The sequence below is a fragment of the Ahaetulla prasina genome, chromosome 2 (assembly GCF_028640845.1).
Source record: "Ahaetulla prasina isolate Xishuangbanna chromosome 2, ASM2864084v1, whole genome shotgun sequence".
NCBI classification, from domain to species: Eukaryota; Metazoa; Chordata; class Lepidosauria; order Squamata; family Colubridae; genus Ahaetulla; species Ahaetulla prasina.
In genome coordinates, this window is record NC_080540.1 from 130,764,604 (window position 1) to 130,783,603 (window position 19,000).

Consider the following 19,000-nt stretch of genomic DNA (forward strand, 5'->3'; position numbering starts at 1 on the left):
TGATCCACACATCAGTACAAGATACTTGTGTATTTTTCCCGTTCATGGTGTACAGCATATAAACCATGTGGGGCTGAGGGCATCCATTCTCTAGGAAATAATGATTTGAGGTGCCCTGATAAAGCAGCGATTTGGTAGAAGTATGTTACATGATATATATTTTGTGATATATTTCGTATTTTATTGCACTGGCGTTAATTTTCATTTGATTCCACCCGGATCCCAAGAGGGATTAGAGAGCCCTCGCCGGCGGGGCTCGTTCAGCTATGCCACTCCCTTTGACCGGATCTCCTCCAACTGCTACTCCATAAAGAAAGACTGAGGTTGCAAGTTGTTGCTGCCTCATGTGCAGTCTAGCCAATGCTAACCCATTTTTATCTAAATGACAGCTTCGTCGTTAAATCGCATGCCAAGAAGCGGGACAGGGAGTAGCGACCAATGGACGCGAAGTAACAGTAGCTGTCGACGAATCGACTTCCAACGACGGTGGCGAGTAAATGTTGCTGGGCTCGGAGGAGGAGCAACGTCCGGAGTGGCACGAGGCTCCCTTAATCACGTCAGGACAGGGCGTTTGAACTATCCAATGAGGCGAGCGAAGGAACGAACCCTATAAAAGAAGCTGCCAGCGCCGAGTGGCTACTGCAGTTGTAGCCGGCAGGAGCTGAGCGCGGAAATATCATCTTCCGCTGGCCTCGCACCCGGGCGGTTTCCTCCAAGTTCTTCCCCATCATGACCACCACCACGACTTACACGGGGATGGACCCCAGTGGCCGAAGTAGCTCCAGGTTCGTGGGTGGGAAAGTTGCTTGTTCGTTCACTGTTCCTTCGCCCGAGATTCCCCCCGTTTTCTCCGGGAAGGAACCGTGCGGCGAAACGCCCTGGATTTCGGGGAGGCGAGCCGTGCTGGGGCTGGCTCCAGAGATGCCCTCGATTCCCGTCTCGGAGAGAGGCGGAGAAGAAACCGCCCTCCCCTCCCGCCAACCCTGGGTGGGATTCCTTCTCCTGCAGGGAAGGGCTCCCTTTCTTGGGATCGGGGGGCCTGCGGATAACGCTTCCCACCGCCGGCTCCTGCTCCCCTGGCCGCTGGAGGGGAGACGAAAGGCCGGAGGGGCTGTTGTCACACCGGCGCTCCCGCCTGCCGGCACACGCCCGGCGCCTTCATCTGTTGAGTCGGCGAGACGCGAGCAAGCTCTCCTTCCTTGTTATCCGTCTGGAAGCTAGCTAGGCAGGCAGGCAGGCAGGCAAGCAAGCGAGGTGTCAGCTGCGCCCTGCTTCCGCCTAGGCCTTGGGACTCAGCTGATCTGGTGGCTTTCTCGCCCCCTTTGTAGGTGTCGGTAGTCGGGAGCGGGGCCTGTCGGGGGGAAGAAAGAAACCTGTAGCGGCCTTTTCCGCCGTCTGCTCTGGGGGCTCGGGAGGGGTGGTTGTGTCTGCCCGTCGTATCTTTCTGGCTTTCCTTCCCCTTAGCGACAAGGCTGCGGGATGCTGGGGGCGTGCTGGCAACTCTAGGCGATGTTCCTCAGCACTGAGCGCCCTTCGGCTCTGGTCGGAACAAAGGAGACTCTTTACTCCGGGTAGTTGAATTAGAGGCTTTCAGCCCTTCTCTCTCTCTCAGCCCCGGCACGGTTATCGGCTTATCTTTTTTGTCTTGCTGCTCAATGTCTTAGTCTGGCTAGGCTTCCACTACTAAGTGGTTCTTCTCGCTGGGTGGGGCTAGCTACACTTCTTTTGTCTTGCATCTATCGCTGCCTCTCTCTACCTGTTAACTCAAGCCTTGGGAGCTGGGATTAGGTCAGCAACTTCCAAGCATTCTTTGAAAAGCTGCTTCCTCCTCGGGTCCAAGTTCTGCCAGTCAGCTCAGGTATAGGTACTTCAAACAAGGCTGGTTATAAGGGGTAAAGGTATGTGCGTGTGTACGTGTACTAAGCTTATTGTGTATTATTACTCTAAAGGGATTGGAGTTGAAATACAATCGGGGCCCGGTGATTATTTGTAGTCTCTTAATACAAGATGAACTTGCTATGGTGTGCATGTTGCAATGGTTACCCTTGGGATTATGGGAGAGTTGGAGGGTGAATGTTTCAATTTGGATATTTATTTTTTTAGGTAGCCAATGCATGACTTGTTCTGGAACAAAGAAAGGTTGAAATAATTTTTTGAATTCCCGTGTTATAGTAGTGTGCAACAAAAGAACCATGGATGTAATACCGTAATTATACAGAGTGTCTCTAGTCTGAAGAAATGTCTCATCAAGTTTTCATACAGAATTGCCTTAAAATTGGCTTCCCCTGCTATTATGTTGTCCAAAAGGCCATAATATATTGCAAAAGTGAAGAACCTCTGTCCAGATGGTGTGCAGCAGTAACAACTATAATTGGTATGGAAGGTAGTCAGAAATGGTGAGAATTGAAATCTAGGGATGACTGGATATTAGAGATTTTCCCATACTGATTCCTGAGTAGGGAGGAATGTTTGTGCAAATTTCCATATGTATTGGTAGGGATGTCCAGGTTCAATGGCAAACCGAATAGACCTGGAAGAGACTTTGGAGGTCTTCTATTCCAACCCCCTGCTCAAGTAGGAGAGTCTATGCCATTTCAGACAGGTGACTGTGCAGTCTTTTCTTAAAAACCTCCAATGATGAAGCACTTACAATTTCTGAATCCAAATTGTTCCACTGGTTAATTGTCCTCATTGTTAGGAAGTTTCTCCTTAATTCCAGGTTGCTTCTTTCCTTGATAAGTTTCTTGTCTTGCCTTCTAGTGCTTTGGAAAATAAATTGACCCCCCTCTTCTTTGTGGCAGCCCCTCAAATACTAGAATATTGCTATCATGTCACCCCTAGCCCTTTTTTTCTCTAGACTGGCCATACCCAATTCCTGCAACTATTCTTCATATGTTTTTCTCTCCAGACCCTTAATCATCATAGTTTCTCTTTTTGCACTTTTTCCAAAATCTGCAGTCTTCGGACACTGCCAATAATCTGAAGCATCTGTTTATAGGTCTTTTGGATAGTGAGTCCAACTATTATGTGGTGCCAAGCATTCCCCAATATGGTTGGTATTAAAATGGCATTGAAATGAATCAAGAAAATTGTAATAAATGTTCTTGGGCTCTTGTAAATTGTGTGTTCAAATGTTTGTGGTCCTACTTGGCTTTCAAAGAATAATAGGCCTCTTATCTATAGTGCTGCTATCATATTGGAGCTAACTGAAGCAATAATTGGGTGAAAAGCAATTGTGGGTGACAAATAGGATGAAAATAGCTCTAGGCAACGAAGCCAGAAAATATTTTATTTCTACCATGCATCCTACATTTTCATGAAATGACATAATATGAGCAAATAGGTACATCAATTGTAGATATATGATAAAATCCAATTTTACCATATATCTACAACTGGATAGGGTGAGAATTGTCTACTCTTTGTTCTCTGATTAAGATCGCTTCTGCTGATAGAAACATCATTACATTTTACTCATATAATTAATGCCGTAAAGTAGAAAGTTCTGTGGAAACATTTGCAAGACTCGATTGTTATTTAGTAAAATTCAGTCTAGAAATGTTTTCTTTCTGGGTCTGGTGATCATTATTAAGCTAATCAAATTTATTAAAATATATATAGTATAATATAGCCTTTATTGTCATTGTACATCATGTATACAACAAAATTGGTTATGTAATCGATAACCTTTTTACAACTTGCAGTTGATATAGACCAAGTTTGTATTTTTGCCTCTAGAGCAGGGTTGTCAAACTCCTGGCTCAAGGGCTGGATGCGTCATGCACTGGCCATGCCCACGCCCGGTTTAGCAAAGGGTGTATGTGTCCCAATACGTCACATGATGCTGCCATGACGACGTGAGTTAGACACCCCTGTTCTAGAGGAATAGTGCATAAGGAATAACCTTTCTGTTCCATATATATCTTCAGACTATCCAGCCAGTTCTACTTCAGCATGAAAAGTTTTACAATAAAAAAGGATTGAATCTTGAGATTTCTATATTTTGAGGCTCTCAGTATACCAGTTTTCACTAATGAAGAATGTGCACTTCCATCAACTGCACATATAGGGCATTTTTTTTCAGTGTGTTGCTACAAATGGTGATGGAAACCTGGATTCATATACATATGGTCTTTGACCTACGACCATTTTAGTGACCCTTTGAAGTTACAGTGACACTGAAAAAGTGACAGTTTTTCACATGATCGTTGCAGCACCTCCTTGGTCACGTGATCAATTGGTTTGGCAACTGGTATGTAGTTATGACAGTTTCAGTGTCCTAGAGTCATGTGATCACCTTTTGCAACCTTCTGACAAGCAGAGTCAAAGGGGAAGCCAGATTCACTTAACCGTGTTAGTGCAGTGATTCCCTTAAAACTGCAGTGATTCACTTAAATGTGGCAAGAAAGAACATAAAATGGAGCAAGATCCACTTTCTTGCTTAGCAATGGAAATTTGGGATTCAGTTGTGGTTATAAGTCAAGGACTACCTGTATAGAACCTGTTGCTTTTTGGTTTTCTTTCTGTAGAATTCCACCACTTGTACACAATTTGCTTTTCCCGTTCCCCGAGTGGCCAGTATCCCCAGGGCTTGGACCTTCGGCTGATGTTATGCAATGCTAGGTCCGTAGTGAATAAAGCCCCTCTGATTTATGATCTTATACAGGGGGGGGGGCTGCGGACCTTATGGGCATTTCGGAGACTTGGTTGGGCATTGAAGGGGGGGTTCCCCTGGTGGAGATGTGCCCACCGGGTTTCCGGGCATTTCATCAGCCGAGGGCCCAAGGTAGGGGTGGCTATTAGAGAGAGTCTGGAGCCGATGGAGGCCACTGTTCCTCAGATAGCCGGTTGTGAATCCCTTTACGTGAAGTGGGGGCGTAGGATGCAGGTGGGCTTGTTGATCACATACCTGGCTCCTTGCTGCGTGGCAACAGCCCTGCCCGAGTTGCTGGAGTTGATAGCCGGGATGGCAGTTGATACCCCTAGGCTTATGGTCATGGGGGATTTCAATTTGCCATCAGCCGGTGTGTCGTCGACGGCGGCTCGGGAGTTCATGGCCTCCATGACGGCCATGGACCTGACCCAATTAATTGACGGCCCCACCCACGTCGGGGGAAGCACACTGGATCTGATTTTTGTCTCTGGACAGTGGTTGAGTGATCTGGAAGTACGAGAATTAGTCATTGAACCTTTGTCATGGTCAGACCACTCTCTCCTTCATCTGGACTTTCGGACCGCCGCTCCACACCGCAGGGAGACGGGACCAATATGCTGGTTCGTCCCAGGCGACTGATGGACCCGGAGAGATTCCTGATGGGGCTTGGGCCGCTCCCTGGCGATCTGGCCCACGGCTCGGCTGAGGAGCTTGTTGGGAACAGGCCGCGGTGGGTGCTTTGGATCGTGTCATGCCTTTGCGGCTTCTGACCCGGCGTAGGTCTCAACCAGCTCCTTGGTTTTCCGAGGAGCTGAGGGAGATGAAGCGCCGGAGAAGACGCCTAGAGAGCGCGTGGAGGTCCAGCTGTTCTGAAGCTGACCGAACACTAGTTAAGTCTTTTACTCAGACCTATCTAGTGGCATTGAGGGAGGCCAAGCGGGCCTATGTCTCTACCCTCATTGCGTCAGCAGAGAACTGCCCAGCCTCCCTGTTTAGGGTGACTCACTCCCTCCTTCATCAGGAGGGTTGCGATGACCCCTTACAGGGTTGTGCTGAGGATTTCAGCAGGTATCTGTTTGACAAAATCGCTCAGCTTCAGGACGGTTTGGACCAAAATTGGGTAGTTTCGGGAGAGGTGACGGAGGCTAGTCTTGTTGAGACCATCTGGGAGGAGTTTGATCCTGTGGCTCCCGAGGACATGGACAGGTTGCTGGGGCGGCTGAATGCCACCACATGTTTATTGGACCCGTGTCCCTCCTGGTTGGTGCTGGCCACCCGGGAGGTTACACGAGGCTGGCTCCAGGGGATTGTCAACGCTTCTTTGAGGGAGGGTGTTGTTCCCACCGCCTTGAAAGAGGCGGTGGTGAGGCCCCTCCTCAAGAAGCCCTCCCTGGACCCAGCTGTTTTGGGTAACTATCGTCCAGTCTCCAACCTTCGCTTTGTGGTGAAGGTTGTTGAGAGTGTGGTGGCACACCAGTTACCCCAGTACCTGGATGAATCTGTCTATCTAGACCCGTTCCAATCCGGTTTCCGACCCGGGTACAGCACGGAGACAGCTTTGGTCGCATTGGTGGATGACCTCTGGAGGGCCTGGGATAGGGGTTATTCCTCTGCCCTGGTTCTCCTAGATCTCTCAGCGGCTTTTGATACCACCAACCATGGTATCCTGCTGCGGCGGTTGGGGGGATTGGGAGTGGGAGACACCGTGTTTCGGTGGTTCTCATCCTATCTCTCCGACCGATCGCAGACGGTGTTGGCAGGGGGGCAGAGGTCGACCTCGAGGCGCCTCCTTTGTGGGGTGCCACAGGGGTCGGTTCTCTCGCCTCTTCTGTTCAACATCTACATGAAGCCGCTGGGCGAGGTCATCAGTGGTTTTGGGGTGAGTTATCAACTGTACGCGGATGACACCCAGCTGTACATTTCCACCCCTGACCACCCCAATGTAGCTGTTGAAGTGTTGTCTCGGTGTTTGGAGGCCGTACGGGTCTGGATGGGGAGAAACAGGCTCAAGCTCAACCCCTCCAAGACTGAGTGGCTGTGGATGCCGGCATCCCGGTACAGTCAGCTGCAACCGCGGCTGACTGTTGGGGGCGAATCATTGTCCCCAATGGAGAGGGTGCGCAATCTGGGGGTTCTCCTGGATGGACGGTTGTCTTTTGAAGATCACTTGGCGACCGTCTCCAGGAGAGCTTTTTACCAGGTTCGCCTGGTCCGCCAGTTGCGCCCCTTTCTAGACCGGGATGCCTTATGCACGGTCACTCACGCCCTCGTCACTTCCTGCCTGGACTACTGTAACGCTCTCTACATGGGGCTCCCCTTGAGGTGCACCCGGAGACTTCAGTTGGTTCAGAATGTAGCCGCGCGGGTGATAGAGGGAGCCACTCGTGGCTCCCATATAACACCGATCCTGCGCAGGCTGCACTGGCTACCTGTGGTTTTCCGAGTGCACTTCAAGGTGCTGGTTACCACCTTTAAAGCACTCCATGGCATAGGACCGGGATATCTTTGGGACCGCCTTCTGTTACCACATGCCTCCCACCGGCCGGTACGCTCCCATAGAGAGGGTCTTCTCAGGGTGCCGTCAGCCAAACAGTGTAGGCTGGCGACCCCCAGGGGGAGAGCCTTCTCGGTGGGGGCACCTACCCTCTGGAATGAGCTTCCCCCAGGACTTCGACAACTTCCTGACCTCCGGACCTTTTGCCGCGAGCTGAAGACATATCTATTCTTTCGAGCAGGACTGGCTTAAATAGGGTTTTTAAACATGGATTTTATTGGGGTTTATTTTATATTTTGTATTGTATTTTAAATTTAGGCTATATTGAATAAGTTTTTTAAATAGTGTTTTTATTGTAATGTATTGTATTATTTTATCTGCCTGTTCACCGCCCTGAGTCCTTCGGGAGAAGGGCGGTATAAAAATTAAATTATTATTATTATTATTATTATTATTATTATTATTATTATTATTATTATTATTATTATTATTATTATTATTATTATTATTATTATTTATCAGCTAAGATGGCCCAGAATTTTAATATTCAGCCCTGATCTTATTTTAAATTTAAGAATACGCTTGGTTTGTAATAGTGCAGCGTACGATCAATCCAAAAGATTTATTGTTGCTATCATGCTTTTTATGACTTAGCTTAAATGTTACCATACTGAAAATGACTACTCCAGTTTTCCAGCCTTTCTTTTGTACTCAAGGAATTATTAAATGATTTTTTAAAAAGTTTATGATTAAAAATTTAATTACAAAAAACCATGATGATACTGAGTCTAAAAGCAGCATATACACCTGCTTGAGCATTACTATAGACTACAACTTATGTAGTGGAAAAAAAGTATTGGAACATACAGTAGCTATCACCACAATGATGCAGGGTACTATGATTGTATGATCCCAGAGATATAATATTCTGGAGGCCATGGGAATTGGAGAGAAGGAAGTCTTATAGACATCAAGGAGCCTTCTCCCCTCCCCAATTCAGTTTATTTTTCCTGTGGATCCCATGCTATAGTCTTAAAATTATAAAAACTTTGTGATAGTATAAACAGTCTCATCTGCAAGAAGGAAATGGATACTGAGGTCATCTGAATGGCTGGAGATTGCTGCTAAAAGTGAATATAAAATGCTAGTGCATGCATCTAGAATGTTGAAAGTATGTGGAGGGTGGATTCACAAAATGACTACCATTGGCTGGTCACAAAAGGACTGATATAATAGGCATGTCCACTCACAAACATCCACATTTCAGAAGTTGCATTAGCCCTATCTCCCAAGATGGTCTCTATCATCCACTAAGACCATTTTGGGCCCCAAAGGCACTCCTGGACATAATTTGGGTACTAAAGGTAGTTTTTTGTTTTACATCATGACAATTTCTCTGTTAAAAGGGGAAAAAATAAGATGTAAGATTATATCGACTATCTACTAAACACCAAGGAGATGTCTGGGATTCTTTGTCTTCTTTTTCTAAGTTGTCTGTCTAAATAAGCTTCACAACAGAAATAATTCTGGAAACACATCTTTGTTTTTAACCAAGCCTTTATCTATGGGATATTGGCTTATTATATAATCTGAAAATAATTATCAATGTAGTCAGTGTCTACTTAGCTCTATGTTTATTGGAATTACCTATCATGTGCACATGTAGCTCAATGCTTCAGAAAGAATGTAGAAAGCTGCCCTCTATACCTGGTCCATTTGTCCATCTAGTTCACCCTGCTGGATCTGGGATCTGCAGCAATCTTTGTAAATGTTTTCCTCTTTTCATTTGTTCTTTCTCCTTAGTCTTCTTAATCATATATTTTAAACAGTAATTTGTGTGAAAATGTCTTAACTGTTTTTTGTTTTGTCTGAAAAAAATTAGGGTGATAGGCCCTTAGCTCTTTCCTTCACACATGATTGTACGTCAGTATTTCAGTCATTTGGTTGGAGCAAAATGGAATGTATGGTTCCTGGCCATATCTTTCTAATACACTGAGAAACAATCTAAGTGTAAAATGAGTGGTAAAATGAATACACTACATTTTATAACATATATGTAAGGGCTCCCTGGTACTATTGTTTCTTAATACAACTAAAATGCTTTATTCTTTTTCTAGGGTTCTTCGACCCCCAGGTGGTGGTTCTAATTTTAGCGTAGGATTTGATTTGCCAAAAGACCAGCAAGGAGGAAAAAGGAACAAGATGGCATCTTCCATCTTTGGGACTCCAGAAGAAAATCCACCATCTTGGGCTAAGTCAACAGGTAAAAGATTCCTTTCTTAAGGCAATTGTGGATACACCAAAACAACTAGACACAAGAACAGTTTTTTCCTGAACACCATCACCCTGCTAAACAAATAATTCCCTCAACACTGTCAAACTATTCACTAAATCTGCATTGCTATTACTATTAGTCTTCTCATCATTCCTATCACCCATCTCCTCCCACTTATGACTGCATGACTGTAACTTTATTGCTTGTAGCCTTACGATTTATATTGTTTCCTAGTATTTGATTGCTTATTTATACCCTATGACTATTATTAAGTGTTGTACCTTATGATTCTTGACGACTGTATCTTGTCTTTTTATTTACACTGAGAGCATATTCATCAAAGACAAATTCCTTGTGTGTCCAATTACACTTAGCCAATAAAGAATTCTATTATATTAAATATTTAAATTTGTATTTAGCTCTTCTATTAAAAATAGACACAATATTGCAGATGAGATGGGCTTAAATAATTTGAACTGTTTCAGAGGATTTATATTTCTTCCTTTTCTTCCTAACAATCTTGATCTTTAATTCAATCAGATGTTGTGGTAGAATTTGGTCTTTTCTCTTTTCAAAAGTTTTGCCTTCTCCCATCCCAAAAGCTTCTTTGAGGCTTTGGTAAATCCAATGAAGTGATTAGCGTAATTAGGTTCTTCTCATGGTTTATGATTTGTATTTCCACATCAATTTTCAAAACTTTAACCATCTTCTTTTCTATATTCAGCAGAAAGTCTTTATCTGTGTCATTCTCTTAGTTGTCATTTGTGTTTCCACTTTAGCAGCCTTCTTTGTGCAAAAAACCCACACTTTGTTTTTATTATTTACTGTTTCTGGCTGTAATATTTCTACATCAGACAAAATTTGTTTCACATCTGTCACTCCTTCATTAATATTTTGATCATAGTCTGTCCATAGTAGCATCACCATTCCCAGCATTGTAGTTGCTCATTTCTGACTCCTTTCTTCAATTTCCTGGGACATTTCAGATGTTGTAAGCTAATTTCTCCCCTTATTAGAATGCTTGCACTTATTAAAATGTGTTCACATACACTGTTTTAAATGCTAAGTGGCTGAATGCTCTCTATTATGCTTTGCTGTACTTGACATATCTAATCCAATGATAACTTGCAGCCAAATCCACCGAAGTCGAGGATAATTCTGAAGCAGTTGGCTCTGAAAGAAGAGGTTCTTCTGATGCAAACTCTGGTGACTATGTAATTCCAAAGGTAAGCGTTGCTTTCCTTTTAATCATGAATATATTGCAATGGCTAGTTATTGTTCCTGGTAGCACATCCCTTGTTCTGTCTTGAATTAGTGTATGTTCTTACTATGACTGCGTTTTAATACTTTTATCAACAAGATGAGGAATGGAGAATCTTTGGTCAACAAATGTTGCTGAATTACAAGTGTAAGCTTTGCTCCCCATTGAGCATACTGGCTTTGCTGCTGGGAATTGTAGTTCTGTAAAATCTGGAAACCACAAGTTAGTCCATCCCTTTTTTTAAATATCTGTTTAGGTGGGGGAATAAAACAGGAAATCTGTGTTCTGCATGTACTATGCAGCATAACTAAAATGATACACACTTTTCAATTTGTGAGAAATGGTTTTAATCTAGAACTCGCTCTCCTGTTAATACAGGTGACCATTTATACAACAACATCCCTATAATTTATGAAGTCATTTATCACTCCTTGCACTTTTTAATGCTTGCTATATTTTGCTTTAAATAAACAGATAGCTCACATTAACATTAGCAAGAAGAAGAAAAAATTGGTTGTGTTTTGGGACTTATTAGGATCTGACTTTGGGGAACAAAAAGTAGAAGTGGTATATTGGTCAATTAAATGTTACTTTGCATCCGTCTAAACCATTAATTTTTGATAATGCCATTGTACAACATGCCTCTATAGCAGGGGTGTCAAACTGGATTTCTTTGAGGGCCAGATCAGCATTGTAGTTTTCTGTAGGCCAGCTGGGTTTTTTTTGGCCTGGATGGCCTGAAGCATTTTAGGGCCAAAATGCCCCCACACTTGCAAAATGCCTCAGGAGGCCATCCAGGCTGAAAATGAGCTGCACTCCATTATGGCTGCCAGAGGCACCCTGGGCCAGATTTAAGCACCCTGCGGCTGGATTGGCCCTTTGCGGCCTTGAGTTTGACATCTCTGCTCTATCATGTACATTTAGCTACCTGAATTGATAAACTCATTATAATTGGCAACATGTTTAATGTTCCTCAAATTAGAGTATGTAATTAAGAATTTGAGTTAGGATTGTTATCAGAACATGGGTCTGTTGCCAATGATACTATAGCTTTTCTGAAACTAGTGTTCCTTTGGTTATAACAATTTCTAGTTGTTAACAATTTATACATTTTAGTATTTCTGTGAACTCTTCAATTCTTTAATGAATCATCTAACATAAAAGTAAAAAAAATTGCCATCATTCTCTCCACTATTCCAATGCACTGATCCAGAAACTGTGAAGGGTAGTTGCTGGAGAAATAGTGAATATTATCTAAACTGAATCTGTATATAATATATTTTCATTATACATTTAGACTTTATCCCTTCTTCTGTTCAGTTTTAAAATGTTGATTAAATCAAGTTTGTGTATGTTTTATTTAAAGCTACAGTAGATTGCTTGCTTTCATTACATAGTTCTTTTTTGTAATTCCTATGAAAATGGTTTTATATGCTAATTCAAACTGTTTCAGCAATGCATTATGAAAATGTAATATATAGATTGATTTCTCTCTATTTTTAAGTTATAAATATTACATTGTTGGCATTAAACGAATGTTTGCTATTCCAGCTTCAGGGCAATACATTAAAATTCCTTGAGTATAGTTACTTAAATGGCCTGACCTAGAATTTTTTTATACAAATCCTATAAGCAGCAAAAGTCTAGTATTGTGTATCTTGTAATTCCCAGACAATACATTTGAAAAAATGTATAAAGGCAGAAGAACTCCCTTCAGGAAATCCTTTCCTGCTTTCAGTAGTGGCGATGGTGATTGCATAGCTATGAAGAGCATATCTTTGAATGTAGTACAAGTAGTCCCCATTTAGTGACTGTTTCATTTAGCAACCATTTGCAGCTGTGACGATGAAAAAATAATTTTACAATTAATCCTCTTATTTATGGCCGTCACATGTTGTAAAGCAAAGGAAAACTGAAGTAAGATCATAAACAGTTTCACTGAGTGATTGCTTTGCTTAATAACCAAATTGCCAGTTCCTAAATAATTGTCACTAATTGAGGATGACCTGTACTGTACTTAGGGAGTGTTTGAATGATCCACTGATTTCGAATAGCCTTGGTTGCTCTCAAACAATTGACTAAGAAGATAAGACCAAAGCATAAATTGTACCAAGGCCCAAGGACAAGTTATCTAAATGTCAGCATTCAGAAATACTTATTCTGTAAATATAAGTAGCTTTCCTGTCTGGCTCAAGTTTTAGAATTAGTAGTCTAAGATTGAAAAATATATGTCCATTTTATATTGTATGTATAGAACCTCTAATTGCACTTTTGGTGCTGTGTTAAAAGTTAAGGCATTCAACTGTAAACAATCTCTTTGATAATTAATAGTTACAAAACTTAAGAAATAATTTGTTTTGTTTGCAGGGTGTGGAAAGTGAGGCTCCTGGTAAGTATCTCCCCCCCGCACCCTTGGTTCTAAGCTTTTTAAAAGTTCTTCCCAGCTTGAAGAAGTATCACTGAATGAATGCAAGAACTGTAGGGGAGGCTTAAAGAATAAATTTATTAAGACAGTCTGGAAAGAACTCTAAAAGATTGGTGTTGTCACACTGCAGTGCTGCCTCTCAGCTCTGTGGCTTCTTGGTCTTTTATTAGGTAGAAATAAAAGATTTGGAGAAATGCAATAGGTTATTTGCATGTTTTAAAATGTAGTATATTGGAATCCTTCCAAAAAGGAACCATTAGGGAGTTTAATAAGCTATGTTTAAATTAATCCTGCAATGCTTTCAGTGGTAGAATAGCTGAATATATAGTCCAATCACAGTGGAAAAGGATGGTAGTCTACACTAAATCCAAAGCAGCACAGCCATTTTTATGACCGAGTAGATAGAATGGAATTAGCTCAGTTTTCTATCAAGCAGAACATTTAGTTATGAAGTGTAATGACTTAGGCACTTGGGAGCTTCATCAGATGTGAAATAGCACACCTTTCCTCGGGCAGGCAGTTACCATTACTCACTTAGTCTCCCTACAGGCCTAATCTTAGTTGTTTTTTTATGTATGAATGCCTTTCCAAAATGATTGATCTTCAAAATTCCAGCAGAGAGATTTTGCCAATTTCTCGCCTCAAACCAAACATGCTTGACTTTGTTTTCTCTGTATCCAAAGTCAAAATATTTCTTACAAAGCTGTATAATCTGGCATATCAAGCTTAGTTTTTTAAATCAAGGTTAAAAGGGCAACCTTACTTGGTTATGAATATGTAGGATCAAATTCATATCTCATCTCAATATTAATTTCATAGACATAGTTACAACTCAAGAATGTGATTTTAAGTGCTATAGGAAGGGCAGTTCTATATCATTGACCACTAGGCATTACATTAAGACTTATGGTAGAATGGAGAACATTTGGAGAACATTTATTCGGTCAATATATGGTCAGGGAAGAGCTAGGAAGATGGACTGCCAACCTGCTCAACTTGAAAAGAATGGTATTGTATGGTGTGCTAGATTCCAGAAGAGATGATCACTTGAAGAATCTTCCTTCCTTAAAGATGACATTATCAGTGGTCAGATGTTATTTTGCCCTCATACCATGGTTTGGGAAGGTTTATCCAAATGAAACTTAATAAAGATCTTAACTTTTGAAAAAATTCTTTGCTATGAATAATTATATATATTGTTCACTGTATTCCATTATAGAAAGGTAAAATTGTTTTTAAATTGAAAGGCAAAAAATATGATGAGAATGTAAACAATTGTATTTTTTAATGTGAATAACATAATGGTAAATGTGGCTTACCATTATTATAGCTCAAAAATAGTACCTGTATGTTTTGAGCATCTGGAACTTGCAATTCACATCACCTTCATCCAATGGAAGATTAAAGTTCACCCACTTATTGTGGTGATTTCTGTTTTACTAATCTATTAAGTATCCATAAATATCAAAGTTTGCTATTCATGTTTCCTAGTCTCTTTGATTTCCTTGAGCCTCCTAGCAAACTCAGGGGGCTGGAAAAAGGCGTAATTTTTCTTCACAGGTTTATGAAGCTTCTTTAGACAGGATCTTCAAAGCATAGTATGAGGGAGACTTGATTATAATAAGTTAGGTAACGAACTAAATATCTGGTTTGGTGTCTGATTAGGCTGCTTAACAAAAAAGTGGAATTATCTTAACTCATTACAGAATTCTTTAATGTGTAATATTAATATTTCATTTTATAGTCTGCTTAGATTCCTTGAATGATGGAATTATGTGCCCTCAAGTTGATGTCAATTCTTAAAGCAGGTTTTCTCCGTGGTAAACTGTCGTTCCGAAGTCTTCCAACAGTGCACTCATTACCATTGTAACTGAGTCCATCCAGTTTGGTGCTGGTTGTCAGCTTTTTCTTCTGCTTTCCCCAACCCAATGTCAGAATCTTTCCAAAGAACTAGGTTTTCACATGTTGTATCCAAAATAGGACAATTTATGCCTTGTGTGAGATCTCTGGGTTGAAATGTTCAGTGATCCATTTGTTTGTTTTTTGGCCATTCACAGGAATCTTTTCCAACACCAAAATTCTTCAGAGGCTAACTTTAGCTTCCATAGAGTGTTGCAGGGATTAATGTTGCTTCCATTATTCTGATCTTTATTAGATATAGACACATCATGGTATCTGAATATCTTTTCCGTCCATTTTTAAAGTATATTTATCTATTGATGAGTTTAACAATGCTAAAAGATAATACAACTGAAATCAGAAATAGAAAAGAAATACAAAATGCAAAAAGGAAAGGAAAAGAAAAAATATTTAAGTGACTCTCAATGTTGCTTGCAACAAGTGCAGGCAAATTTATTATTTCACCATCTCTATAAGATCACATACATTTTATTTATTTTTATAATTATATAAATAACTCAAGGAGTTGAACATACTAATATGCCTTCCTCCTCCTATTTTCCCCACAATAAGAACCCCATGAGGCAGGTTGGGCTGAGAGTGACTGTCCCCAAAATTACCCATTCAGTTTTCATGCCTAAAGCAGCGGGTCTAGAACTCATCACCTCCTAGTTTCTAGCCTGGTGCCTTGACTACTAGACCAAACTGGCTCTATCCAAAAGTGTTTAGAAAGTGAGGTCAGTGTCCATCAATGCTCTACCACAATTGAAAGCTTGATAGTTTCTCTCATCTGCAAGTATTCAGACATGCTGCTATCCTGTGGTCTCCTTGTGAGGAGCAAGCATCTGGAAAAGTGAAAGAGGTTCCATTGAATCAGATCTATTGGGAGTTCTCTTCCAGAAATGTCTTACCTCACTTGGAAGTCCTGCATCTGAATACCTTTTTCAAGGCGTTCATGGCTATTCTACCAGGTGCTAAACTTATATGTATTTCTTCTCCTCTTGTCCTTTTACTGTAGTTAGTTGATCCCAAAAGGCAGAAGCTATCAACCACCTCAGTGTCTTCTTCATCAATTTTAAGACTGACAGTTATGCCATCATTAGCTTGGTATTCCTTATATTTAAATTTAGTCCAATTTTTTTCCCACTGTGCTCCTTCACATTTACTAGCAGAATGAAAAAAACTCTTCAAAAAGCTACCCATATTGTCCCATTTTACTAGCTGTAGAGCAAAGCAGCATCTATACTCAGTTTATTTGAAGAGAAATAAGACATGATTTAGGCTTTCCCATGATTTTAAGAATCATTAATAATTTAATCATAATTTTAGTCATTGTCTATCCACTGCAGGATGAAGGCCTCTTCTGCATGTTTTCAACCAATACTGTCCTGAGCTTTCTTTGGCCAATTGGGCCTGCAATACTTACTAATGTCATTAATCCATCTTGTTTTAGATCTCTTTTGTGGATGCTTTTTATCAAGTGGGATCCATTCTATGACTGCCTTGGTCCACCTGCCATCAGTTCTTCTTGTTATGTGACCAGCCCATTTCCATTTCAATTCTTTTACTTTTTTGATATTGTATACTTTCTTCTATATCCCCCACACTATTTTATATGAACAAGCAAAAATGATTTAGATCTCTCTTCACTTATGAGCAACTGCAACTGAAATTGCATTGGTGCCACAATTTAATAGAGATTTTAATAAGAGGTGAGCCATTCATTCCACCTTAACAAGTAAATATTTGTCCAAAATTACCTGAGGTCAAGTACAGCTTCAAAAGTTTGTTATGACAAAGTATACAGCTGTAATCTGTTATTTTTTTAGCATCAGCTTGAAAGACCAGATGTAGTCATTCGTTGCCACAATTTTCTCTCTCCTTCAGTCCTTAATATATTTACCAGTGTTAGATCTGCTGGTTGCATTCAGTTTTATAACACAGTACTAATCTCTGCTACATAAAATGTTCTGTTTGATGGATGTATTTTACATTTCCTTGAATCAAGTAAATGCTGGAAACAAGTTTTTTGTAATAATACCACACACTCACATATGCTTTCTTGGTTAATATTAGGTAGCTGTGAATTTTTTTTTAAAAATCTGTTTCAGAGTGGCTCTTTAACAAAAAGTGCTGTGACAAGGTGAACCTATTCACAGAGGATCACAATAAGTTAGACGTTCAGCATTGCTTTCTTTCAGACAGTGTCTGCATAAATTAGTCTTGCAATAGATAGCAGTAGCAGCAAGCTTGTCTAAGTGGTTTACAGAGTCAGTGTACTGCCCCCAACAATCTGGGTCCTCATTTGGAAGGATAAAAGGCTGAGTCAACCTTGAGCTGGTCAGGATCAAATTCCTGGCAGTGGGCAGTTAGCCTGCAATACTGCATTCCAACCACTGCGCCACCATGGTTCCTATTGCAGTTCTATTCTAACCACTGAGCCACCACAGCTCCTATTGCAGTTAAGCTTATGTTTATCTGGAAGATAAGAGATTTCAATTAATGTTCCTATTCCTATAAGAATTATTATTTGGGTTCTGAAAAAGACAGGCATACATATAGCCTATGTAGGTTCAGCACAGTAACCTGTGATTCCTACTTACTTTAGGAGTTCTGAGGGCTTCCTTATTTCTTGCCAAAAGTGAAACATACTCAGATTAGAGAGTGAATGTTTCTATTTCTATACAGCCATTGTCTTGTTTTTTCTCAGAAAACACAGAAGAAACTGCTTCAGGCTCAAGTGAAGAAAAGCCCCTGCCAGCTGCGCCTCTTCCTAGCCCAGAAGCTCCAGTACCTGGGAGGAATCCTAGCCCAGTAGCTCCAGCACCATCCAGGAGAAATCCACCAGGGGGGAAGTCTAGTCTAGTGCTCGGTTAAGCTCAATTTTCCTTCACTCCTTAATACTTGGAACTCGTGTCTGTCATCTTTGTTTTTCTTCCATGCTTGTGAACTGCACAACTTGAGCTTGACTGTACTTCTAAAACTACCATTAAAGGAGCACTTTATGTACTTCATATTTTTTTTGTTTTGTTTTTTTCAGCCAATCTTTCCTCAAACTTCTTGTCTTGTCTCTCTTGAGTCTAACAGAAGTGACATGTGTATTTTTTTTTTCGTAATGGTAGACAGTGGTATTTGCTATACAGCCCATGGCTGACAAAATATTTCTGAGGTGTATAGTAGTGTCTGAAACTAAGCTGGATTAATTCTGAGTGTGCTAAGTGGCATTTTTGTCCTAAAATTTGTAGAACAGTCTTAGTTGACTTAGAAAGGTTGGAAACTGGGATTGTACAGGTAGTGGATGAGTGACAAATGTACTCTTTCTGTACACAACTTTGCAACATATTTTTCCAAGGTACCATTTAATAATTGGTAAACGATTTGAAGCCCTATTGTGCACTGAAGAACTATCAAGTTGTGATGCTAAAAATTAACCATTCTCCCTTCAACAAGTGGGATCTTGGTTTAGTTATAACAGGATGAGATCAGTGCTGAAGATAAACCTAAAGATGCGAGATTTTGACTGTTCTCTGAATATCAGGTCCCATTGTAAATGATGATGAAATGCATCTTACAAAAGTAAGTATTAATTGGATAAAATTTTGAAGACACATTCCCCGCCCAAATGACTCCAGTACTATGCATGATCATGCTAGTGCTTAAACAGAAGGTGGAGAAACTCAGCCTTCTAACTGTGCATTGTACCTTGAAAGCTGGATTGTTGCTAAAAAAAATAAAAAATATAGAAATTTTGAATCTGTGTCCGAGCCTTATTTTCAAATTTACTTGGTTTGCTGCTTGGATAATTTCTGAAAGGAAAAACCAAAAGAGAAAATGCATGGACTTTTAAAATTGTTTTATAATACAGACATTGTTGTATCAATGGAAATAATGCTGGTGTGCAGCTAGAGCCTTTCTCACTTATTGGCATGGTCAAAATAATGTGTTTCTACATTTTGTACCAAATATATCTCTGCATACAGGTGTGGAGGACA

The 19,000-nt window shown here is 40.9% G+C and overlaps 1 protein-coding gene across 1 annotated transcript; it reads left to right on the forward strand.

Annotated features, from left to right (window-relative positions):
- The first annotated feature begins 629 nt into the window (after window positions 1-629).
- JPT1 (Jupiter microtubule associated homolog 1) lies at window positions 630-18,761 on the forward strand. The gene is made up of 5 exons (XM_058166973.1): window positions 630-785; window positions 9,266-9,411; window positions 10,555-10,649; window positions 13,052-13,073; window positions 17,719-18,761. The coding sequence occupies exons 1-5, from the start codon at window positions 730-732 to the stop codon at window positions 17,883-17,885; spliced, it is 486 nt and encodes a 161-aa protein (XP_058022956.1). The 5' UTR covers window positions 630-729; the 3' UTR covers window positions 17,886-18,761.
- Window positions 18,762-19,000: the final 239 nt, after the last annotated feature.

Bases quoted from the DNA above. Each gene is read 5' to 3' on its own strand.
- JPT1 (XM_058166973.1), top strand. From the start codon at position 730: ATGACCACCACCACGACTTACACGGGGATGGACCCCAGTGGCCGAAGT. The intron at 9,412-10,554 runs GTAAAAGATTCC...GATAACTTGCAG, and splicing joins ATCTTGGGCTAAGTCAACAG to CCAAATCCACCGAAGTCGAG. The intron at 10,650-13,051 runs GTAAGCGTTGCT...TTTTGTTTGCAG, and splicing joins GTGACTATGTAATTCCAAAG to GGTGTGGAAAGTGAGGCTCC.